We start from the raw sequence: 25,784 nt of genomic DNA on the forward strand, positions 1-25,784 counted from the left end.
TTTATTTCTTTATTTAATTATTTATTTAGTATTTTCTCATTATTTTTTATTGTCATGTTTATTACTGTGACTATACTGAGGTCTGTTTCTAATACAGTTAAACAATGTTAAACATATTGTTTAACTAATACCTCTCTGACGGTATCAGTTGCCTTGTCTCGTGCCGCCGTACCTAAAGATGTGGCCTGCGTCTACAACCAAAGAGAGGGCCTTTCCTTGTTAACATTTCGCACATGATGTTGAAGATGTTTGGCATTTGCACAGCGAGTGGAGGACAGTAGATCACAGTGTGACCCCGGGGCGGTGAAACATTGGGCTGACACATATGGATCCCATAGTGAGGGCACATCACCCAGCAGACGCGCTGGAGCCATCCCTAGTCGAGACAGGAAGTGACTCCTGTTGGTCTTAAGAAAGAAAAAAAAATAATCTAAGTGTGCGCTTGCTTGCTGACATTAATAAAGTCTATGTTGACTTAATGATGCTCCTGCTATTGTTACGGAATAGTTAGGCGGGAACATTGCCAACATTCACGAAAGGCAATGACAGTAGATTTATGGAAGCAAATTACATCCCCGGGGGATGTATGTGTTCAAATAGATTAGTTGAAATGGATGCATTCTTCATCCTTGTGCTGTTGAACCTCATAACATAAAAAGTCGGAATCATTCCAGACAATGTACTGCAAACAGAAGTTAGCTTTCAGTTAGCCCTTGTATTTTATAGATGCGTGTGTATATATATATATATATATATATATATATATATATATATATATATATATACACGCACACGCATACACACACAGAGAGAGAGGTGGGTAGTAACGCGCTACATTTACTCCGTTACATTTACTCAAGTAACATTTTCGATAAACTGTACTTGTCAGAGTACTTTAAATGCACTGAACGTTTTACTTTTATTTGAGGATTTATGTAACGAAGGATTGATACTTTTATTCCGTTAGAATGATCCACATGCCGTTCGCTAGTTTTATCCATTCTCGCGCGTTCGCGTCTATTTTTAGACTTCATATTCGATTTCCGCATAGGGCGCCCGTTGCGCCAATCACTAATGTCATTTGACTCCAATTCACCAATCAGACGACACAAGGCAGTCACATGACTGCGCATGTAGACTTCGCGAGCAAATAAAAATGACTGCAGCGCGAGCATGTTTACTTTACAAACTCCAAAAAACAACAGCTTTGGCATGCAGCTCTTAAATTGTGACTGCCCAAACTTGGATATTTCAGTCCACCTCTAACTTGAGAAAACACCTCGCGGTAAGTTGCAGATGTTTCTATTGTTTTGGCATGGGATATGGCAACATTAGCACTATCTGATGATGTCGCACACACACACATGTACACACAATCACTAAGTCTGTTCAGCAAACAGCTTCTTGATGAAGTCATTTCATCGAATAAAGAAAAGAATATTTCTGTAGGGCCCAATGCATGTGTTGTTGGTTTATATTCAGTTAAAAATGGAAATGGTGCCAGGTGTGTGTGTGTTTGAAACAACAACTCCCATATATTATTATTTTGTTTATTTTATTTGATGTTCATGCTCCGATTTAAAAAAGAAATAAATTAGAAGTTACTCAGAAGTTACTCTTTACTTGAGTAGTTATTTCATTTAGTACTTTCTTACACTTACTCAATTAAATATTTGGATGACTACTTTTTACTTTTATTTGAGTCATATTATTCTAAAGTAACTGTACTCTTGTGTACAATATTTGGCTCCTCTGGGTGTGTATGTGTGTGTGTGTGTGTGTGTGTGTGTGTGTGTGTGTATATATATATATATATAATTAAAGTACAGAGGAAGTGCTAGCATTTGCCATGTTTGTGCAGCTTTTTTGCCCAATTTCTGTTTTTCTAACCAGGGCTCCTTAAAAATTGGATGCTGATAATATGAAGCAGATGACATCTTTTGAATTTAAACTTGAAATCATACAAAAACGTAAGCGAAGTGTGCGTGTGGTTGACATGGCAAAGTACGATCACAGTACTTCTGCGATATGTACTGTACTGAAGCAAAAGGAGCTGATAAAGGCTGTAATGCCAGCCAGCAAAAGGTGGGTACTTTCTAAGCTGCTTCTCCAGGCTAAAAGTGAAGTAAGCGTGGCGAAAAAGGCCCAAAAAAATGTGAAGAAGACTATAAGTTCAGTGAAATTGAAGTGAAAAAAAAGATCAATTAAGGAAAAACTGTGTTTTTACACAGAACAATACAATTTAGAGCTATTTTTCCCATCTTAAAACTTTTTTTGTTTTTGTTAACATTTCCATTTATTTCAATTGGTTTAATCTGGCCATGTACTATATGTTACATAGGAATGTTTTGGGTTTATAAACATTGGCATTGCATCAAGTATGACATACACTAGATAAAGATTTGATGTTGCAGTATTGAAAAAGATGCAAAGGTCAAGTGAGTGTGACTTTATTGTTGGAACTTTGGACTATCATTTTGCACTGGGGCCGACGTGAGGGGGCATTTTCTCTCCCATTTTCAAGACTCCGCACAAACAGGAGCACCATGTTCAGGTAAGGAGCCAAAAGGGATTCTGCATGCATGTTAAGAAGTGCTGACTTGGAAAAAAAAAACATTGCATTGTTGATATTGAGTCTTTCCACTTATAGGATTACTCTGTTGGTCACGCTTATATTTGGCATTGCAGCCAAGCCATATAAGCCATGGGTATGTACACCTTGTCTTTTAAGATTACATTAAAGAGAGCTTCAAATGTGCACATAAATGTAATGAATATGATATTGAATGATTCGAAGCTATGGTCGGTGATCTGTAATACTCATCCTTTCTCAGAATAAACTCAGTGATAACGCCTTCCAGGACACAGTCATGTAAGTCATTTTTTTCTCTCCATTAAATACATTGTCTTTGGGGAGAGCATGGTGGGGGAGCGGTTAGCACCTCACAGTTGTGAAGTTCGGTGTTTGAATCCCGACTCAGGCCCTCCTGTGTGAACTTTGCATTTTCTCCCCAATGTGCTTGCATGGGTTTTGTACGGCTACTCTGGCTTTCTCCCACATAAACATGCATGTTAGGTTAATTGCAGACTGAAGGCTCTGAATTGTACTCAAGTGAAAAACTTGTTTTTTTTTTACACAGTCAATTACATACAATACCTATTTTGATAACTTGGCACAACAAAAAGAAATACTGTTTGTTTGTTGGTTTCAAACCAAGAGCTAGCTAGTCCAACAAAATGTTCCCATAACTTTGTTAACGTTGTGACCTGTCTAACAAAAGTGTAAAATTGCCTAATGACAGCAACTGAATGAAACAAAATCTGTATTTTTATTTTTTTTTTCAGATTAGACAATTATTGTATGCCAGAAGGTAAAAGACACAATACTCCGAATATGTTGCGTCATCGTTGTAATGCTCCCTGGTTCACGTTCCTACACGACGGGGCTTGGTTTAAAAAAACAAAACAAGGGGGAAAAAAGTATCAAATGAAGCATATATTACCTAATTTATACAATTCTCAAAACAAGTAACCTCAAAATCCCCCCACCAATGTCTCAAAACTAGCATACGTTTTTATACTACCTTCACCCACAGAATTATACTAATTCTTAAATTTTCAACTGAAAATTTACTCTTAACCAGTAATAAAATCTCAGTAGTAAGTTATAATGTCTTAAAGATTTTTAAGGGAAAAACTGCTTCAAGCAAGATAAATGCTCTGACACAAAAACAGCCTGGTAAGAAAAAATAACCAAAGAACAAGAATATTTTGCCTTGATATGAGATATTTAATCTTGTTTAGATTTTTGTTTTTGCAGTGTATAAGTCCCCAAGATCTCAACCATTGTTGACTCCACCCCTCTCTATTTACATCTTTTACATTGTGTCATCATCTATGGAGGTTGAACAAGTAACGACCAGTAAGTGCGGATGATCTGTAGGGAGTCAAAGTAAAAAGTCCTTTGAAAAAAAAATACTCTACAAGTAATATACAGATAGCTGAAACATGTACTTTTGTACAGTAACAAAGTATTTGTGCTTTATTACTTCCCACCACTGAAAACCGCTTTAAAAAAATGGATGAATGGACGTTTTCTTTGTAATTATAATTGTCATCTGACTACGGTTGCAAAGCTACATGTGGAAATTTTCAAAGTTAGAAACTTTCCATGGGGATTAAAGGGAATTTATGGCAAATAGAAAGACTTTAGGGGAATGAACTAAGAATTATACAGTATATTTATACAATATATTTAAGGAAAATATATTTAAGCATAATCGTGACCAAAACGATCAGATTTCATGCTAGTACAGTTTGCACGAAAGGTTTTAGCAAAAATGTAACGTTTAGGCTTGAGGGAAGATGCTTTTTTATTTGTATTCTGATTGGGACGTTGGTATTTTTGGATGGGGAGGAAGCATGTTTGTGATTTTTTTTTTTTAATGGGTTGTGTCGGAGGATGAGTATTTTTTAACTCAAATTTCAAGAATTGATTATTCATTCACTTTCCGTACCGCTTGTCTTCATTAGGGTAGCGGGCGTGCTGGAGCCTATCCCAGCTGACTCTGGGGGAGAGGCGGGGTACACCCTGAACTGGTCGTGAGCCAATCACAGGGCAAACAACCATTCACACTCACATTCACACCAACAGGCAATTAAGAGTCTTCAATGAACCTATCATGCATGTTTTTGGGATGTGGGAGGAAACCGGAGTACCCGCAGAAAACCTACGCAGCCACGGGGAGAACATGCAAACTCCACACAGGTGAGGCCGGATTTAAACCTGGAAGAGACTTACATGTGTATTTAAAACACCCACAAAGCTTTGTTTAAAAATTCCCTAGTTGAAGTTCCCATGGAAATTTACGGAAAACCTTTTGAATATTTACTGGAAATTTTCCACCTCCTATCACCTCTCCTTCTGACATGTTGTGATACTTATTTCAGGTCAGTAGACGCCAGAAAGATGCCTTTAAGTGTGGAAGTGGAGCCTCCACAGGACATGGATCAAACTGACTATGACATTGATCCCAAAATGAAGATCTGGGAGAATGTGGCTGCCATGGGGAAGGATAAACAGGTCCTGGTGGCAGAAGCCGACCTGGATGATGTGCACCATCCCTCTTTGCAAAAGCTTCCGGCTGAAGATGAAGATGACTCAGAGCGGCCTATTTTTAGTGACGAGCCTGAGCAGGGCTGGGATGAAGTCTACCACAAAGCCAGAGCGGAACTGGATGGATATCTTGCCCCGCTCACCGTTGAATACAAAAAGATGGTCCGGCATGTACAACCCGAACCTGAGGAGACTGAAGCGCTTGAACTGGCGAGGCGTCACCTGGAGCCAGAAGAGGACACGGATGACTTGTACCATCCTGACGTGCAAAGCTGGATGCCAAATTACCAAGACGACTACAATGACAACGCCGCCGCTCCTTTTGATTGGAAGTCTGATGAGAATTATGACGAACGGGCGGAAGATCTGGATCATCTCTACCACCGCTGAACATTGGAAGGAGCATGTTGACTCCTTGAAACGTATAGAAATGCATGGCTGTAGACCAACACAATGTATCCTGCTGGACATCTTCCAATTGTTGATAAGATGTGCCTTGTACAGTAAGTTGTTCGACAAAGCAATCGTGTTCTAATAATAAAGTTTGTAACTGTTTCTATGGCCTTTTTTTAACGGAATTATTAGTTGCTCCCATAGGCCAAAAAAGGAGCCATTCAAATTTCGGAGCTTCAGAACATTTTTTAAATCACTGTGGAACTTCTTGACGTATCCTCTTCTTGATTTCTTTCCTTCTTTTTTTTTTTTTTTAATGGTATGAAAACAGGTAGTAATATACGAAGGAGTATATCCCCCCCCCCCCCACACACACGTTTTTTTTTTTTTTTTTACAATAACTAGTAATGTTACTAGAATAAGATTATTGGATTAAGACAAAAATGTCTTAATATGATGTTGCAAATAAAAATCTAATGGTATTAGAACAAACTGTAGTTTTCCATGAAAAACTTGTAATCTAATATTTCTAATAGTTGTACTTTTTTGTGTTAAGCAAATAACCTCTAAAAAAGTAGCTTTATGAAGTGAAGAAAGTTATATTCCCCTACCACCCCTAAAAAAAAAAATCACAATATTATTAGAATCAAGATTTTAGCAGGTGTCGGTCAAAAGCCCCATTATTATTTCGGTACAAATTTGTCATCTTTTTTAAAATCACTGTGGAAACTGACGTGTCACCTACTTTTAGAGTTAGACAATCAGTATTTTATAAAAGGACTGCCAGGGCCAGACTAAAATGATTTTTAAAAATGTACATTTTTGTGTAGTCCCAATACTCCTTGGTGATGCCATTACTGCCATCTACAGCTCAGCCAACTTCTGTGCACTTGTTTTTCATTTAACAATAAATGTAGAGTATTTACAGTATACAAAAATGTTATAACGTCCAAATTTAAGAAGTTTTGAGAGTACAAATTCCAATGAAGTGGGGACATTGCTTAAAACAGAATACAATGATTTGCATATGCTTTTCAATTTATATTCAATTGAATACACTAGAAAGACAATTTTTGTTTTTGTTTTTTTGTTTTTATTTTCAAATTGGTAAACATTATTTTTTGCAAATATTCTGTTATTTTGAATTTGATGCCTGAAAATGTTACCCAAAAAGATAAGACGGGCAACAAAAGACTGGAAAAGTTGAGGAATGCCCCCCTCCAAAAAAAACCCACCTGTTTAGAGTGTTCCATAGGTGAAAAGGTTCACTGGAAACAGGTGAGCGTCATGATTGGATATAAAAGGAGCATCCCTGAAATGTTCACTAGCCAGGATGGGGATGGGACGAGGTTCACCATTTTGTGGACAACTGCGTGAGTAAATAGTCCAAGAGTTTAAGAATGTTTCTTAATGTATATTTGCAAGGAATTTTGGCACTATTGTAAACCCGGGGAAACGACTTACTGTAACAGGATCAGCCTACTGATAAAATGATGCAAGAATATTCATTGCATGCTACTTTCTTCATTTTCATACGAAAATAAAACTTCCCGAAAGAACAAACAAATGATGTGACAAACTCTTAATCTTGTTTTTTAATCTAAATGTACTTGTGTATCTTATTGTGAATATTAAAGTGCCGTGTAATGAAAATAACAATAAATACGTTGCAAAAAAAAAAAGAGGTTGGCTAAATGTAGTCAACGTCATCATTTTAGCTAAGCAATCAAGTCAGTGTCATGTAACAGGGAAGAACATAGTGAAACATAATTTATTTTTGTACTCTCAAAATGACATTTTCGTGTCAAATAAAAATTAAATAACCATATTAAATTATATATAAAATACTGTTAGTACTGCTGTTAGAAAACACTTCATTAAAATATGAATTAAAAATTCAAATGTTAATTGGGCACTTGATTGAAAAGCATCACATTTGCCCAAATGCATCATCAGGGTTTTTTCCTGTAAACAACAAATATATTTTACGTAACGGTAATAGTCCTCCAATGTTTTGACTACAAACTATAGTTTTTAATCATCAATGCATATTTGCTATGATTAGACTTAAATAAATGGTATGTTTGATGTTTTAGTCAATGTGTCATAGGTTTACAAGTAAATACAAAACATTAATGAAAAGATGCATCTATGCGAAAAAAAAAGTGTGTTTACTAAAGAGCCATGACTGTTATTAATCCCACAGACCACAGTTCACCTTCTACATGTTGCTGCTTATTGTTGCTGGCGCCCAGAGCATAATTCAAAGCAGAGACAAGTGGCGATATTCCGACAGTCTCTGCAGCCAAGAATGTGAGATAATGGAAATATTTGTCAGATGACCCCGCATCCCCATCCCCACCCCCACACCCTCTCCAAAAAAACTGCTTGTTTCATTTGAGACTCTCAGCTGGATAGCAAAAAATGCTTAAAGGACTTCTCTAATGCTGTGAGCATCGGCACTTATTCCATTCTTCTGGATTTGAAAAAGTCCCCATAATAGACTCAGTTGTAATTTTAGGATTGTTTTCTGATGGCAGACTGGATTTTCACACAGATTTTGGCCCACCCACACTTAGGTCAAAAACTGGCATGATCCTGCTGACTTCAGGGTTGAAAGACGAGCACATTTTCTAATTCTAGTACCGTTTTCTTGCTTGCCTTATGAATCAATACTATTGGTTTCTCCCCACCTCTGTTATTTTTATGCAATACTAACCAACTTAAAGTGGTCAAAATAGGTTGAGAAAAAATCTGTAAACGCTCTTAAACACTATGAGAAGTGTTGTCAAACTCAGCTGCCTATTTCCTCGTTCTGCAGAAGCCTGCGTCTTTATTGTTGACTATATTAGAATTCTGGATGTTTTTTATACAATAACAAGTGAAAATAATGATGTTAGATACATTTGAGTAGGCTTGTTTTGTTCAAATCAATTGCAGTAATGTTTCGTTACAGAAGGAAGGCAGCCGCATGCGGTTAGTGTGTCAGATTCATTTCCGCCCATGTGCAGTTTTTGTCAGTTTATCATTTCATTTTATTTATTGAATCACCTTTGAACCTTTGAAAAAGGGTTTGGTGGTGTCGTGTGACTGCAGTGGACTATGTTGATGATGATGGCTGGCAAGCGCTGTGTGTCTACAATTCTAATCAATGACACTGTAATAAATTAGCTTTTTTTTTTTAGCATATTCAGTTAGTGATTGAACATAATATTGGAGTTGTTGTTGTTGATGTGAGTGTGCAAAAGTATATGATAGCAATGTAACCCCTTGAACAAAGTAGTGTTTGGCAACTCAAGAAAGATGGCGTTTATTTATTTATTTTTTGTCCTCAAACGTTATCTTAGAGGTGCAAGAATTCTGCCTGACAGTGACAATAAATAAAATATAAGTAAATACTGCCCCGTTATACTATATTACATTCCTTTGTCCACACCGGCTATCCAGCGAATTTGGTCTTCAGTTCCGTCGCGGATGACACACCAAGACATGGCGGCTTATCGATTTTGGCGATTAGAAATGACTGACTGCCAGTTTCATTTTCTTGAGCAAAAAAAAAAAAAAAAACATAAAGATAACTTGAAATATGTGAAATATAGGCCATCTGGAGGCTCTTGGTCCTCTGCAAGATCTTGCTGCTGTAAACTGTCTGAGAAAATGTCTTTATTTTTAAATATATTATTAAGTCAAGTCACAGTAGGCTTGCTGTAACATGCAAGTAAATTCTGACAGTTGGATTAACTGCCTGCCAGCTGTTGTTAATATTGGCTGGCCACTGCAAAAACCAACAACAAAACATTACTACAATTCTTCAAAGGAAATGAATATAACTCATTCGTTCAACTGCTGAAATGTAACATCTGACATGAATTTGCCCACATGTCAGAACTATGGGGGACAGTTGGTAGAGATCCATTTATTTCATTTAAGGTATAATGTGCACTCATGCACAAGCTGAAGCCGAGGTCCCTTTTATACTGCAGGGCCCCAAAATGGCTATTGAACAACACAACTTTTGATTAATTATAAAATAACAAATATATGGCATTAAGTAATTCAATTGAAATGTACATTAAGTGAACACACTCAAATTTCGATGGTCCCTATTAACTTAACATGTTTTTGGAAGCGGAGATAACCAACGCAAGCACAGGAAGAAATGCAAACTCCACACAGGAAGGCCAGAGCTCAGATTCGGACCCTGTCCCTTAGAACTGTAAGACGGACAAAGCAGTGCTACAAAGCTATCTTTGTTAGCAGTTGAAAATAAATAAATAAATCATAAAAGCTGATGTACGAGGAGACATGCCTAACACTTCATACCGTAAAGCTAAAGCAAAGGTTCATCTTTTGTGTTTAATGGTTAACCTGAATTATAGAGTATCATTGATCAGACCTTTCAATGAAGGCAGTCAAACAGGGTTTTTTGTTTGTTTGTTTTTTAAATATGCAATGGATAAAGCATAAATCAGCGGTCAGGCATCAGGGCCGGCAGGACCTTTTCTGCTGGCCTCAACACAGTCAGAAGTACCGACCTACATTTACAACCTAAATTCTAATATTTGTTCCATTAAATTGTACAAATCGTTTCACAACAGTATTTTCTCTTCACTCTGTAGCATTTCTCTTGGCTACTTTGCTTCTATTGCATGTAGTATGTGTATATATATTTTTTTTTGTCCAATCAGATATCACCTCTTATGTGCTGCCATGTCAGTCTCGAGACCTTCAGAATCAGTCGTGCTGGCCCATGTAACTTAAACTACAGGGTGATTGAAAAGTAACTCCCTATTTTAAAATACTTACAATTTATTCATATGTTGTAATATTTTTCTCAATTTTTTTTTGTATATGTTCCATGATTAAAGGAGCAAGTCTATTCTACCAAACCAACGACACTTTCTTCTCATGTTCATTTCTTGTAAGAATTTTAGTTCAGAAATAAATTACAAGTACTTAACAATAGGGAGTTACTTTTCAATCACCCTGTATCTTAGCAATTTGTTTCTTTAACCAATCAGATTTCAAATTCGCCTCACAGGGCCTTGTCACTCACAATGGTGTCAAGGTTTTTCTGCCCTTTGATTGGTTGGTCAGAACAAAAGTTGTTACTGCCAAATTTGAATAGCCAAATCTGATTTGCACACAGTCATATATTTAATGATCAGCATCTCTGGTGAGGAAAATACGTTTTATTTTATTTTATTATTATTTTTTTGTCATGTTATAAGATAAATTCTGGCCCTCTCCAAATGATGTACGTGGCACTGTTGTGGGCTGTTATATTATGTTTTTGTAGAGGGTCGATGGTTTCTATAATTGCAACATGATAGTGGTGGTATTAAGAGGCAGATTAAATTGAATGAAATCCCCTTTGAAAGCCAATGCAGGAACCAAATGCACAGCCTGCCACTACAAAAGCATTAAAAACAGTGAAAAATCAGTGGGGCAGGAAGGCTTGATCACAGACACATTTTCAGAACTAGGAAGATAACAAAAAAATCTACTTTCTTGTTCAAGTCACATTTGATGGGTGGGCAGGTATTCCAGAGCCCAACTATTTGTATACAAGCATTAAAAAGTCACTTTTACATGATATGTCCCCTTTAACTGACACCAATAGGCGAGGACTGAACATTGACATTTTCTAGTGAATATGCATGGGTACGGTTACAGCAGAAGTTCATTGTTTCAAGGCCCGTACTCCAGGGAAAGTGTTCGAAGCTTTTCTATAGGCCTGAGCTATCAAAGTCAAGGGCCAACCTACTATATCCCTGTGCTGTACTTTAGATCTAATAGTGGATTAAATATAGATCCATGCGATCATTTAAGGAAAATGAGTCATTTCTGACGGCTGTTAAAAGTAAAATAGGAGACTTTAGTGGCCACTAGAGTACAATTAATAGGGAATCCAAGAGGGAGTGTGGTGATTTCTGCGAGCAAAGCCCCCCTCCCGGTCCGGAGTCTCCCCGGATCCATGCTGCTCCCGTTTTCTTTTGGGCTTCTTTTAAATGAGTTCATCACGCCACGAGGGTCTGCGCTGCCTCAGTGTAACTTTTTGCTCCCCTTTGTGCGCTCCGAGAGCCTCAATTGAGTCGACATTTATTATTTTGACCTCTTTCCAACCCTGAAAGGGGGACACTTCTTTTCGGAACCCTCAGTTGCTGCAGGCTTTTTGTGCGTCCTGCCGAGAGAGGAGACAAGTTTCTTTTGCTCTGAAAAGTTTGGTTCCGCGGGATGGACAAGAAAGCAAGCTCCGTGGGGGAATATTCAATGAAAAATTAAAATCAATTAGGCCATGGCCTTGTGGGCGGGATACCTGTGAACATCACGCAGTGCGTAAAGAAAAAAAAAAAGAAAAAAGGGGGGAGGGGCGTTCTCTGGTTACTTTTATTTTGCACTTTACGGTCACACGAAATGCTTGCATTTCATTTCTAAATTTGAAAGTAAGTCAATTTAGAGCCATTTTTGAACATGGAAAACTATAGTGTTTGACTATTTGTTTGCTTTTCATGTTCAAAACAAACGTTCAAATAAAAAATAAAAAATTGCATCACGTATCAACAGCTATTGTATTTGGATTTCAATCAAATCCATTATAAAAAATATTTTTCTTTGCGTTTTAACTGTTAAACTAAAATGTTGAGTGTCAGTGAGGTCTCTGCAGGCAGTCAAATTGCATTTTTATATGCATATGTTGCCAAAACAATGGATAATGTATAAACATACATGTATAAATCGTTAATAGCCTAATTGCCCAAGTCGTTTTTGAAAATTTTCAGAAAAAAAAAAACACAAATTCAACAGTCCAGTTGCCTTGACTGAAAATTCACACAGAAGAAAATATTTATTGATATTGTGGCAATTGTTATTTTAGGCCAATATGTGTAGCTTATATATTAGCATTAAAAAGCAAGAAGACACCATGAAAATAAGTAATAATTTTGGCGATTTGTTTAAATATAATTGTACAATTATTTTTTTCATTTATAGGTGACTTTAACTGCATGTGTTCGCCCTCTAGTGGCGTACTCAAAAAGTTGCTTAATGCCACAAGTCATTGACAGTTTCTAGAGTAGTTTTTAAAAAGCAAATAAAACAAAGTTTTGAAAGAGAAAAGCGCCATAATTATCTGAAAAGATGCAATAACAAAATTGTACAATGGTGGTTCGAACCTGCCGTTCCCATGCTTGCGTGGGTTTTCTCCGCTACTCCAGCTTCCTCCCACATGCATCTAAGGTTTATTAAAGACTCTAAATAGTCCATCGGTATGAAAGTCAACTGGGAAAGGCTCAAGCGCACCGTGACCCAAATGAGGAAAAGTGCTATTGAGAAAGGATGACTGGATGGACGCCTTACAACAGCAGACAATCTTCACTTTTTTCAAACCAGCAGCAAAGTAGACACCAATTATTAGGTTTTATTTGCAAAATGTACACAGACAAGAAACTTCAGAAAAAGGCACACTTATGTTGAGAGTGAAAAAGGCTTGAAACCATCCAACTGGTTAACTTTTATTGTACATAAACTGCGCCCTCAGTTGTCAGGGCTGCAAGCTGGAAAAACAAAACAAAATAAATAACGTGCACTAAATCACTCAAATCCGAATTCACCCTTTTATAATAGGGAACTTATTGAAATGGAAAATGCCAACCATATTGCCACTTTTTGTAGTACATACAAGATCTGTTTGCTTTGTTATTCCATGTTTATGATGGTATATAACAGGAATATCATATGTGTTCACTGATAGGCTAGATGAAATTCCACAGGTCTAGTCCTTAACAGGGAGATAAAACATCTTCCATGTTCTACTGCCATCAATCAACTTGGTGCACAAGTAGCACAATGATCGGTTTGGAGTTTCTTCAGCAGATCACTTGTCCTGAAAATTGGCTTTTCTCTTCTCCACAAATGCAGTCATACCCTCCTTACGATCATCCTAAAAAGGAAAAGCACAAACGTAACTTAATGTAATGCGACTCTTGCATATGAGAGTGGAGCTTGCAGGTGTGCTATAGTACCGTAGCAAACGTTGCGTGGAACAAACGCTTTTCCAAACGATTGCCCTCGGCCAAAGTCAGTTCGAAGGCTGAAAGCACACGAGGAGCAAAATTGACATGAACTGAAACTTCATTTGGTTGCTACGAGTTTCACTTAACGTGACCTGACCTGCATTAACTGCCTCTTTGGCCATGGCGGACACCAGTTTGGAATTAGTGGCAATTTTCTCACCACATTTCACCGCTTCAGACACCAGCTGGTCAACGGGGCAAATTTTACTCACCAAACCTTCACACAGTAAGACAAATTTCTGAAGTTTAATGACAGCATAGCGAGTGCAAGTAAATAGGAGAATATTGTTTAGCACACCCAACTTTTGGAAGCACAGATTACTGGCTAAAAGTTATTTTTTGGAAGGATTGAGGTTTGTAAAAGTTTTTTTGTTGAGCATATTATTGATTTGAAGTAGCACACAGTCCTTCTACCTGACTGCTTAGCTTCTTGGGCAGTAATTTTGTCTCCTGTCAGCACCATCTCCATGGCCAGAGACTTGCCCACCGCACGGGTCAGACGCTGGGTGCCCCCTGCCCCTGTAGCAAGACAAGACATCATGGTAAAAGCAGCTCTTTTGTACTTCTTAAGGAACAGGTACCGTAATTTCTCGTGTATAATGCGCACCCATGTGTAATATGTACCCCCAAAGTTGACCTAAAAATTCTGGAAAACCCTTCTACCTATGTACAATGCATGATTTTGCTTCTACCCATATGATAAAAAAATGAAGTATTAACTGTATTTTGTTAGATTTTTTTCAAAGTATTATTCTGAAGTGAAGCACTTTATTTGAACACGTAATACTTTTTCGATTTGCTTGCTCTTAGTTTGAAATTCACAGCCCTACTTTTATTTAGTAAAAGAGAAAACACACCGTTGTGCTCATATGTTTGATTACCCATGCAGAATTTGTAAGATTCTTTAGATAAAACATGAAGGGCAAGGCGAAACATTTAATTTTATTTTAATGGGATTCAAATTAAACGGTCAAGAATTTCAGAAAAGCATTATCATTAAACAAAGCATAACCATAAAGAAATGAATGATGGTTGTTGTTCCAGTCATATTAAAAAAATAATAACAATAATAAATAAAAAATAAAACAAATTTCAAATTCTGCCATTGTATGTAAACTTATGAGCACAACTGTATACATGTGCAGTCATACGTACCCGTCATATTGGAATGAAAGTGAAGGCTACACCTTTCTCATAACCTCTAGGGTGGCGATGGCATATTGGAATGAAAGTGCACAGCTTTTTCATTACCTCTAGATGGCGGCATACATTTATAAAATGGCAAAGTTTTTTTTCCATTTTCCCCTATACCCATGTATAATGCGCACTATTGACTTTCGAGAATTTGGGGGGGAAAGGATTGATCTGATTGTGATGTGAGAAACTGAGCTGTCCAAGCCATTCGGACTGCTGCTGACTTCGGCTATGATGGAGCTAGCGTTTAAAGTGCGTTTTATCTCATTCATAAGTCTTATGAAAAGTACACTTCCACAATGTCAGTAAATCACACCTCTTTGGTGCTTCTGCATTTAACCACAGCGTAACAGCTTAAAAAAAATAACTTGCGCGCGAACAGGAGAATATAGCCCCATAAGACCAGTAAGAACGCACATGGTGATGTTTTCCTCATCACGTGTGGGGTCTCTCACATTTAAAAAATTGGTTATGATGTTAAAAATTGGGCTCCTTGTACCCTCCTTAATTCAGGGATGGGGAACCTACGACACTTAATTGGACCACAAGAGCATTTGCCTGGGCTTCCATTCCAACAGAATAAAACATTTTAGGAACTACTATAACAGCCAAAAACCTTCAAACAACAAATGTTCTTAATATTTAATAATACATACACTAGTAATATTTTGGAGATGCAGTATGACACTCAGAGGACTTTATAAGAACTGAAATGGATGAAAGGTACAAGGCTACACAGTCATACCAGGGATGGTCCCCAACATGATCTCTGGTTGGCCAAACTGTGCCTTCTCTCCAGCGTAGATGATGTCACACATCATCGCCAACTCGCAGCCTCCTCCCAACTGAAAGAGTGAACAAAAGTCAGCGGAGAGTGCAGACCTCAGTCAAGAATTTAAACATTTCTTGCCTTCATCCTCTAAGGCTAAGGATCTGACAAGTGTTAACAAGCACATCTGAACATGAGATGTGAGCCATATTAGGCTACATGTGAGTAGGAGACAGTTAATTCATTCCTATATGGCCCCTGCAAAATAGAGACGCTCACTGCAAATCCGTTGACAGCAGCAATCACAGGCTTCTTCACAGTGGATACTCTGTTCCAGTGAGCCAGAAAGTTCCCCCCATAACACTCCTGGAAAGTTCGATTCTGCATTTCTTTTATGTCCGCTCCGGCTAAACAACACAGAAGAGATGAGTCTTAATAAGAGTCCGGCAACAACACCGACATATTCTCAATATTCCCCTCACCTGCAAACGCCCTTTCGCTGCCAGTGATGACGATGGCACCCACGTCTCCGTCGCTCTCGAAGGCGTCCAAGGCCTGACCCACCTCCTTCATTAAGCCATCACACAGCGCGTTGAGAGCTTTAGGGCGATTCAACTGGATGAAACCCACATTCTTCTTCTCTCCTCGCTTCTCCACCATAATATACTCATAGTGGACACCTGCAGCGAGTGCAAACACTGATGATCTAATCCAGTGGTTCTCAACTGTTTTCGCCCCGGGACCTGCAGTTTCCTATTGGTGCAAACTCGCGACCCACTTTTACAGAAGTTAAGAACAATCGAGAAAATGTATTGTTCAAAAATAGCCTTTTAAAATATATGTACGCATGTCATATGAACATTGAAACCTTTACATTTTCAAAGTAGCTTTCAGAGCACCATATTAAGAAACTGAAGATGAATATGACAACTGTTTCTACAAAAAAATAAATATCCCAATTGCACAAAATACAGCCACAAAATTTCAATGTTACTAGTTATTACTGCAAACTACAACTACAAACAAACATTGTTAAATTGATAGAATATTTGGTTGAGCTCTTCTATTGCATCTCATTAGATCAGTAATTACCTAGCAATGTGCTGCAGCACATTATTCTGCTGTGAGAGCATGCCATGGGAAATTATGCTAAATTGGTATGAAAATTATTTATTTACTACAAATAATCGATCTATGCAAGCGACATATACTGACAAGTAGTACAATTAAACACTCTTAACACTAGATGGCAAAAGGTACAATTAACCCATCTACCTCTTTTATACAACTGAATAGCTTTGTGTTAAATTAAATTGCACAAGGAGTAAGTGCATTTGTGAGTAAATTAAAACGGGATAATCAATATATATATATATATATATATATATATATATACACACACACACAGTGCTTTTTTTTATTGGTTGTGTACAATAATATAGTGATCCGATATAGTAAAAACTTGCTAAATCATCATCAGGTACAAGGACGTATTGCAACGTGGGCACTAATATTAACTTTCCACTGCAGAGCTGAGCGCAACGAAGAGAAGTTTGCAGAGCTGGTGATCGACGTAGCTTAACTTGACATTGATTGTCGTTTAAAACACTCACCCGAGCTGCACAGGCGGACGGCAGTCGAGAGCAAGGCGGGTGTTGCTCGGCTCAATTTCAGCAGTGCGGCAGCATTTCTGCAAACAAACGCCATGACCACCAAAAGACTGTTCGACTTTCAACTTGTGACTACAAATAAAGCGCACCGTGTTTCCTGGTACCTTTCTTCTTCTTCTTCGCCGAACAGCGGTTCACGTTCAAATATATCGTAGCACTACCGCTACCTAGTGTACTTGGGCGTAACTACTTGGATAGTTAGCTCGATAATTTGATAAATAGTTAGCCAATTTGATATATAGCTACACATCTAGTCAGCTAGATATACACATATAGCTAAATATGATGTGGTAAATATATATACATTTTAATTCGAAGAACTAGCTCGAGACAACCTACACACTGGCTTGGTACCAATGGACATCAATTATACCTTGAACTGGCTTCGTCGTACGTCAACTTCTCCGTCATCTTGGATGTGGCAAAGAGGAGCGACGCTCAAGATGCCTCGTTCATTTGCTGCGTTCAGAGCTATAGCCACCGAATACCGCTTTAAAGCTAGAACTCATGGGAAGACTGAACGCTGACTTTTTATTGTTTTTAGCCATTATAAAATAGTTTTTAATAGCCCCGAAATAACTACAGGTACTCTTTTTGGTAGCTGTCTTAAGTGCTTGCCATTATTAGTAACTAAATCACTGAATATAAAAATGACTAATCAATATCTGTCAAAATGCAAACTTGGCGCTCTTTATTCAGAATCCCACGTCACACATAGATTTCAGGAACAGGTTATTATAGAATAGATTAACTATTTCATATTGATATCTAAATATTTATCATTACGTGTTACCATTACATATTTATCTATTTACATATTACATACATTGGTATCTGTAAACACTCATGAAAACAGCAAATATATATTTGGTTTGGTGCTTTACTATAGCAACATATAAGGAATAAACATTGAATTTATAGTCATCAGATTATAATTGATTGTTTGTGATGCCATTCTGTTTCCAAAAGTGTGTGTGTGCGTGTGTAGTTTGGGAAACAGATAGGCACAAAAACAACGTATATCATTTTTAATGTGATGATTATAATTTACTCCTTGTTTAGGATATTCAGTATTCAGCACCAAAAACGTGCATTTTCGTAATTTTTGCATGCAGTCACCAATGTATGCAACACGTCACTTTAATGATAAATATTGAAATATATATAGCAGTAAGCATGAGGCATGAATTTTTGTATACTTGTTTGTAGGATGTTGCTTTATGAAGTTCTGTCCATTGACTTACATTACGTTAGATATGACACATCCAATATGACGGATTTGCTGACGTGCAGCAGCAACGGGCTAACCCGCACAAGGCGTGATCTAGGCATATTTGATGTCTATGCTTCGTGGTACCACAGCAATACTCAGCGCGCTGCTCGTTCCCGCGCCGCCATCCTCGTGAACGCGCACCAGCATCCTCCGTTTCTTCTTCTTTGTGTGTTGAAGATAAACAAAGAACAAGGTAAGCACCAAACATTGGGATGCTGTCATTGTTACGGGACAGGAACCTACTATTTTCATTATTTGAATCCATTAGATGAAGGCTACAATGAGCTACAGGCTAATTAGCACGGTGAGATGAAAATGCATTAAAGAATGGTTCATTGGAAAATATGGCGTATAATACATATCGCCAAGCTTATTATTATGTACCATTGTCAATCATGTACAAACCTGTTCGTTTGGTTTGACATAACCTCAGGCAGATTTGTAATCATTTCTTAAGACAATTTGAAGGGGGGAGAATAAAAAATAAAATCAGATATTTTGATATACAAAATACATACATATGCACACTGCAGAGATATCGCATCAAATTAGCTTTTATTTGGAATTGCTCTCAACAGCATCAAAATATTTGCTAGTTTGAGAATGGCTCACATCAATGTTCTTCTGTAAATGAAACCATAAATATTTTACCATCTCGAGATAACTGTCATTTCCAAAATAATGGACTGGTTTGGTTAACGTGAAAAGCGGTGATGTGTCAATAATGAGGATCATAGCGCTTCCCGGGCATCCGATCGCATTTCGTTAATGTCATCCCTCTCATAGTATCTAGGGTGGTATAATAAGGGATTTTTATGATCTGCTGTGATGTGTTAACCAGCTTGAATTAATTTGCCTTTGCATTGTGGTCACCTTTAAGTTGTAATCATTGAGCCAATTAGCAACAAACGTTTTCTCAAGTCACTTTCAATACTGCTCTTCAAACATTAATAGTATGTTAGTATAATATATTTAACCCAGGGTAGCATGTCAGGTCAGTGGTTAGCATGTCTGCCTCACAGTTTTGAGGCTCTGGATTTGCATTTCAGTTTTTTCCCCCCCACCAATTTGCCTTTGTGGAGAACATCTGCAGAGATTGACAGAAATAAAGTGTTGGATATTCATACTCATCTGTTTCCTACCTTGTTAATACATTGTTGGTAATGTGAGAAATCATGGACATGATTAGTGTCTTTACATAGATAAATATCACTGATTATTAATAGTAACATATGGTTAAAGGTAATTTGAGCACATTTGTTATTCAGACGTATGTAATCAGTATTACCTCATTTTCAAAAAGGTTGGCATTACATCATAGTAATTTTCTTCTGCGGTTGCCACCCTGCACAGATGAACCAGGTGCTTGCAACCTGCTGGATGTTCCTCCTGCTCTCCGCCTCCCTGTGCGAGCCTGCGCTGTGCAAAGGGGGACGCGGGGGGTCCCGGGGCTCCTCTAGAGGCTCCCCCGCTCGCAGCACCACGGCGGGCTCTTACCGCAGGGCAGGCAGCTACGGCGGCCCGCGCTCTCGCTTCAGGGCGGCGGGCCGGACGTCCCCGGTGCGGGTGGCCGCCGCTGCGGCCGCGGGAGCTGCGGTGGCCCTGACGGCGGATAAATGGTACGCGTCTGCTTACCGCCGCAGCAACGCCGACTCCGAGGAGGAGCTGGATTATTACAACAGGACCGGTTACTTTGATGCCCATATGTCTGGCTCCACAGCGGGAGCATCCTTCTGTCAAATGTTCTACATCACCATGGTGACACTCTCCACCAAATATTCACTCTTGTGGGACTCCATGCTGTAGATGAGCTTTTAAGGAGAACTGCACTGGACCTGTGCAATACAAGACAGGCTGGAAGCAACTGGAAAGACTGACGGGAAGACACAGTATGACCACAAGGCAAACACTGCACTGTTTACTTCCACTTCAACGCACGAACTGGAGCACAAATGTTCACTCCTCCAACACCAGCTTGTGTGTATGTGCACCAAACCGGTCCCCAAATTATTATTATTATTTTTTTAAAAGACAAAATGAATATGCATTTCTTTAGCTTAATAGCACCATTGCCCAAGTCATTTTTGAACATTTTCAGAAAATGAGGGGGGGGAAAAAACTTCAGCAAAAGTCTAGTTGCCTCAATTTAACCATTGTGCATTACCATAACCTGGATGACTGAGATGACAAACATGAGAAAAAACACAATTTCTAGCACATTGGTATTTTCTTACTGATATGGTGACACAAAGTTACAAATGATTCAGGCATTTATGCTATTAGGCTAACAATTAAAAATGAAGTTATCCCTACACAGGACAATATATATACTTAGAATACTTTGGTTTATTTATAAGCTGCTGATTCATAAACATTAGTGTCCCAAACCTACAAGAAAATCTTCCATTTTAACACCACGAATACTCTTAATTAATTTTCTCTAATTAATGCCAAGGGGTGTCTATTCACTCAACTGGAGATGAGGTGTGTAAGATCATCTTTTATTACAATGCCCAGGCATCTAATTTGCATCATGTGCAAAGAGTCCACATTTTAATTCATCTGAGAGACTTTTTTTCCGTGACTCAGCAGGTGCTGCTGTTAACAACTGAGTTCAGATTTCAAAGTCTTTCAACTGAGGTCACTACAATTATGACCCATTTTCCTGATAAGAAACGAGATACTTTTTTTTTTTGAAGGGAGGCCTTTATTTGTCGTTTACGGTTAACCAATTGGGGCATGGCATCATATTAGAGGGACAGCCACTATTTGAGGAAATTCAATATATTTGTGAATCAGGTGTAAAGATATGGTGCTGCTCAAGTAGGTTGTGATGTATCCTCAAAGCTTCTTCCTCTTGTTAGGAGCAGAAGACTGTTCCTTATCTATACAGCACTTGTGTACTGTACATACAGCAATACCTTTGTTATCTGTTTCAATGCAAATAAACAAGTTTAAAACAACTCTTAAGACTTCTGCCTTTTTCATTCTAAAAGCAAGACACATTCAAATCTTTAAAAAAAACAAAACATTTTTTGTTATTTTTTTTATGTACAATGTATAAATGTACAGGTGCATCCATTAAAATGTGTCCTTTAGTCCAGAATCACTTGTCCTAGCTCTCCTTTCCTAAAGGCTCGGATGAAATCGTACGCTGCTGCAGGGTAGTTGGGAACAGTGATGGTAACATTCCCTAAAGGAGAGTAAATATTGTTTCATGTGGTTCATTTTAAGATATTAATATTGACACAAGTCTGCACTGTAAATACTCTGCAGTTACTTTATACACCTCAGCATAGCACAGTGAACAAGGTGGATGTGAGCATGGTGCTTTCAAAAGGTATTTACAATACAGTTACAAATGTTAAAATGTTACTTAAAATATGCTGGCAGAGTATAAATTTAATGAAAAAATAATCGAGCATTCATTCATGCATCTCCTGTTTATTGGACACGCCAAATAACTGTGACACTATAAAATATATTGGACTAATTACAGTTGTTTTATGAGATACTGTATGTCCTCACAAAAGCAATTTGGGAAAATGTAAAAAATCTCTCTCTTTTTTAATATATATATACAGTATTATCTTTCTTACCAACACCAGTGATGGCTTTAACACGCTGAGTCTTCCTGAGCTTCACAGCGATGCGTTTCAGGACATGTTGGATGTTGTTGGTAGGCTCTGGCAGGTTGTATTTTTCCACGTAACTGAACACAAACGCAACGGAACAGACCAAAAGAGATGTAAAATGTCAACAATGATCATGTTATGTCAACTCACATTAAAAATGCTACCTGAACTTCTCAAGCCGGTTCAGAGAATAGAGCAAGTAGTCAGCGATGATATCCTCACCCACTAAATGGTCCAGGATAGTTCCTGGAGAGACATGACAGAAGCAGTTTTTCCAGGACAATTCAATTAAAGCACAGTTTCCCAACATTGATTGAGCCAAGGCACATATTTTACATTAAAAAATATCTCACGGCACACGGAAATGGAAGATTTTAATAGTTCTGATTGGCAGAGATCAAGATGTACAAAGCTTAACATTTGTAGGAAAGACATAATTTTTGTGAAAATGAAATGGGAAAAAAAGTGAAATTAGATCTCTCAACACAGGGGTTGCACAGGGAAACTGTTCCAGCACAAAGGCATACAGATCCACCATTTTGCAAGGCCATGCAGCGGAACAGGACAGATTTAAAAAAAAAAATAAAAAAAATAAAAAATAAAATAAAATAGTTAAGCCTGCTCACCACATAACGCCAGCTTCATACCCGTTTCAACACTCTCTATCTTCGGAGGCAAGACTCCTGGTGTGTCCAACAGGTACATAATGGGCCGTTCACAAACCTGAGAATGATAGATAACATTGTTTACAATCAACAGATATATACACATGGCAGAAAAAAATACACTTCACTGACCTGAATCCTAGTGAGGACAGATCGAGTTATGCCAGGCTCGCCACCTACTCGAGACGCACGGCCTGAACGAGACATTTCATTTGTGTTACTCAGGAATAAAAACTGTTCAATATCTGCTGTACTGTACCTTTTTTCAAATTTGTCCTTCTTAGTGAGTTGATAAGTGACGATTTTCCCACATTGGGCACTCCAATCACCATCAGGCAATAATTATGATTCTGGAAAAATTTACATGTACATGTGGTTATCAGAATATTATGCATACTAGAGGATCGCAGCAGTATGGTTAACTAGTGTTATAGTGTTTATTATCAGAAAATGTGACAGTTTAAATTCAGCATCCTCACTGTGATGCGTTTTCTTTGTGTCTTTGGTTATTATGTCTACATTTTACACTGTGTGTACCTCTTCTCTGTTAAAGCGTTGCGAGTTTGCCATCATCTCCAACACAGTCGGCACCAACTGCACGAAAAAGAATGAGCACAATGGCTTTTAATCAACACCATATTAATAAAGTCCAGTAATAAAATTGATTGGGCATTCAGGGGAAGATGACGCATACCTTGGTGACATTTTCGTCCCGCTGCTTCAGACAGTTAGTGAACAGAACATTGTTCACTCCATTTCTATCAAGCTCCTTCAAGATCCTCTGCAGGGGGGAAAATGACAAATTACATCTTTAAATGAAAGCACACACAAGTGCATCTCAAATAGAAAAAAAAAAAATCTTTTATTTTACAAGTTCACTTCCAAAAGTGTAACTCATGATACAGATTCGCTAAACACACACGGACACACACTTTTCAGAAGGCCTATTTCCTACCAAATTTCTATAATAAAAATACATTTTGATTGTTTTTAATGTAAAATTTAAATGTATTGAGGTGGTAAATGTTGGGTTTCATCTGTAAATTATAATCATCAAAATTCACATATTTCACTCTGTGTAGTGAATCTCGTAATATATGAGTTTAACTTTTTGAATTAAACTGCGGAAATAAATTAAGTTTTCCTTAATATTCTACTTTATTGAGATGCATCTGTGCTGCACACAGTTATGGGGAATAAATACAACAAAGCAATTTCTAAATTTCTTTCATAACACAGACAGTACAGATGATTTTTTTTTTAAGGTTCCATGAATGCAACCACACCGTTTTGAATTCATGGAACCTTCATGGAATCAGACAGATGTGAGGTGTCTAAGATTATCTTTAAAATGATTTACGACAAGCGGTAAGAGTCCACACTTTATTTCATTTGAAACTGTTTACGACTAAGGATGCATTGATAACCGATATCAATATTGGACCCATGCAGTTACCGTACGTCTATACTCGTAAAAAATCTTCGTTACTATGACACTGATACCACTTCACCAACCTGACCTCTCAGGTAGGAGCCATGCATGTCAACCGCGTGAAGATACTTTACGGATGACAGCAGTTTTGATGATGAACTTCGATTGGGTGACAACAGAGGCGAGTTCACTATGGAGACGGTATGAATATATCTGCTTTAAAAAAAATTTTTTTAAAAAGTTGTAAAAATACATTCAGCACCTGTTTGTTTGACAGATCAGCCAGGTCCATCTTGTTAAGAACGAGCAGATGTGGTTTAACGTCCAGGGTCTCCTGAAACACAGGGTTTCTGCCAGAGAAGGGGATGTAATTCATGTTAAAGATGTTTGGTAACAACAGTATGAGACACGAGCAATTAACCAGCATCTTCCTCAGAAAGGATATTCTCGCGTCGTGTATTTCTATGATGCAGTCCACACTCTTCAGACTGGCTCTCATCTGCTTCAGCCCTGCCCGCAGTCACAAACAAACCAGCTCACTACAAACCCGCGTTTAGAGTATAATACATTTATTTGTCATTTGATAGCAATTACTGGTCTTGAAGTCACCTTTCGCCATGTGTCCAGGGAACCAGTGAGCCACTTCCCGTCCTCCAAAGTCGAACGTGCTTCGAAATTTGGCGACATCGCAGAGTGATCGGTACAGTTTCATAGCCTCGATAAATATGTGAGACTTAATGTCACATCTGTATCTTAGTCGAAAATTGTCCTACTCACGATTTAAAAAACAACAACCAACACCATTGTCATCATGCGCATCACTGTTTACACGCCGACTCAGAACTATAAACATCTTTCTTGGTTCCGCTCTTCCTCGTTTGAGGTGAGCCGTGTGTGTATAACTGCCCATACATAATATTAAACGAATTGCAATTTGAAAGCAGAAATAACTATAGTAAAACTGTACCACAATTAAATTATAACTACTTTATTTTACTTAACAATATTTGCTGGGGTCTGGTGGAAATTAGAGGATTATAATGGAAATATTGCCTTAACTGAAGCCAAACGAAGAAATGGCCCACTGATACATCAGCATATACTGAACAAAAATATTAAAACAGCACTCTTGTTTCTGCTCCCATTTTCATGAACCGAACACAGTAAAACTGCACATTTTATAGTGGGCAGCCTATGCAACAATTATGCCGTCTAATCTGCATGTTAACATGCCGTAGCTGTGAGGTGGATGGACTATCTCAGCAAAGTGCTCACTAACATAGATTTAGACCGATTTGTGAACAATATTTGAGAAAACAGACCTTTTGTGTATAGAAAATGTCTTACTGAGTTCAGCCCAATAAAATTTTTTTTTTCCCTTTAGTGTATTTTGTAATACACCATTGTAGATGCTGAAGTGAAGCTTGTTCAAAATCGAGAATAAACGTAAGAGGAAATCCATCAATTTTTTATTGCCTGCATCCTACCGCAGCTGACTTTGGGTGGTAGGCCAGACCCTGGACTGGTCACCAGCCAATCAGGGCACATATGGACAGCACTCA

The 25,784-nt window shown here is 38.0% G+C and overlaps 4 protein-coding genes and 1 long non-coding RNA gene across 11 annotated transcripts; 3 read left to right on the plus strand and 2 right to left on the minus strand.

Moving 5' to 3' along the window:
* The first annotated feature begins 2,458 nt into the window (after positions 1–2,458).
* On the plus strand, positions 2,459–5,671 carry si:ch211-217g15.3 (uncharacterized protein LOC368914 homolog). 3 transcript variants are annotated; one of them, XM_061790981.1, is made up of 5 exons: positions 2,459–2,554; positions 2,651–2,708; positions 2,835–2,872; positions 4,655–4,768; positions 4,951–5,671. In XM_061790981.1, the coding sequence occupies exons 1-5, from the start codon at positions 2,547–2,549 to the stop codon at positions 5,504–5,506; spliced, it is 774 nt and encodes a 257-aa protein (XP_061646965.1). In that variant the 5' UTR covers positions 2,459–2,546; the 3' UTR covers positions 5,507–5,671. The 3 variants fall into 3 exon arrangements, with proteins under 3 accessions (XP_061646965.1, XP_061646966.1, XP_061646967.1); XM_061790983.1 differs by having other exon boundaries at positions 2,518–2,554; positions 4,534–4,768; XM_061790982.1 differs by lacking the exon at positions 4,655–4,768 and having other exon boundaries at positions 2,464–2,554.
* A 7,238-nt stretch (positions 5,672–12,909) lies between these two features.
* On the minus strand, positions 12,910–19,945 carry echs1 (enoyl CoA hydratase, short chain, 1, mitochondrial). Of its 2 annotated transcripts, XM_061789034.1 has the most exons (9): positions 19,779–19,945; positions 17,161–18,652; positions 16,030–16,227; positions 15,827–15,954; positions 15,524–15,623; positions 13,999–14,103; positions 13,682–13,801; positions 13,534–13,601; positions 12,910–13,451 (listed from the first exon to the last, which is right to left on the minus strand). In XM_061789034.1, the coding sequence occupies exons 2-9, from the start codon at positions 17,252–17,254 to the stop codon at positions 13,386–13,388; spliced, it is 879 nt and encodes a 292-aa protein (XP_061645018.1). In that variant the 5' UTR covers positions 17,255–18,652; positions 19,779–19,945; the 3' UTR covers positions 12,910–13,385. The 2 variants fall into 2 exon arrangements, with proteins under 2 accessions (XP_061645018.1, XP_061645019.1); XM_061789035.1 differs by lacking the exon at positions 19,779–19,945 and having other exon boundaries at positions 17,161–19,133.
* On the plus strand, positions 14,037–17,248 carry LOC133485421 (uncharacterized). Its single transcript, XR_009790687.1, has 2 exons — positions 14,037–14,126; positions 17,078–17,248. It is a non-coding gene; the product is annotated as an uncharacterized LOC133485421 (long non-coding RNA).
* On the plus strand, positions 18,579–21,183 carry sprn (shadow of prion protein). 2 transcript variants are annotated; one of them, XM_061789036.1, is made up of 2 exons: positions 18,579–18,683; positions 19,844–21,183. In XM_061789036.1, the coding sequence occupies exon 2, from the start codon at positions 19,844–19,846 to the stop codon at positions 20,294–20,296; it is 453 nt and encodes a 150-aa protein (XP_061645020.1). In that variant the 5' UTR covers positions 18,579–18,683; the 3' UTR covers positions 20,297–21,183. The 2 variants fall into 2 exon arrangements, with proteins under 2 accessions (XP_061645020.1, XP_061645021.1); XM_061789037.1 differs by lacking the exon at positions 18,579–18,683 and having other exon boundaries at positions 19,820–21,183.
* Positions 21,184–21,293: 110 nt separating this feature from the next.
* Positions 21,294–25,520, minus strand: mtg1 (mitochondrial ribosome-associated GTPase 1). 3 transcript variants are annotated; one of them, XM_061789032.1, is made up of 11 exons: positions 24,832–25,520; positions 24,666–24,732; positions 24,485–24,587; positions 23,485–23,571; positions 23,328–23,384; positions 23,050–23,140; positions 22,923–22,984; positions 22,752–22,848; positions 22,290–22,371; positions 22,090–22,202; positions 21,294–21,420 (listed from the first exon to the last, which is right to left on the minus strand). In XM_061789032.1, exons 1-11 carry the CDS (start codon positions 24,932–24,934, stop codon positions 21,332–21,334), a joined length of 951 nt encoding a protein of 316 aa, XP_061645016.1. In that variant the 5' UTR covers positions 24,935–25,520; the 3' UTR covers positions 21,294–21,331. The 3 variants fall into 3 exon arrangements, with proteins under 3 accessions (XP_061645016.1, XP_061645015.1, XP_061645017.1); XM_061789031.1 differs by having other exon boundaries at positions 21,294–21,683; XM_061789033.1 differs by having other exon boundaries at positions 21,294–21,683; positions 24,666–24,761.
* Between the last annotated feature and the right edge of the window lie 264 nt (positions 25,521–25,784).

Source organism: Phyllopteryx taeniolatus, chromosome 11, assembly GCF_024500385.1.
Source record: "Phyllopteryx taeniolatus isolate TA_2022b chromosome 11, UOR_Ptae_1.2, whole genome shotgun sequence".
Classification (NCBI taxonomy): Eukaryota; Metazoa; Chordata; class Actinopteri; order Syngnathiformes; family Syngnathidae; genus Phyllopteryx; species Phyllopteryx taeniolatus.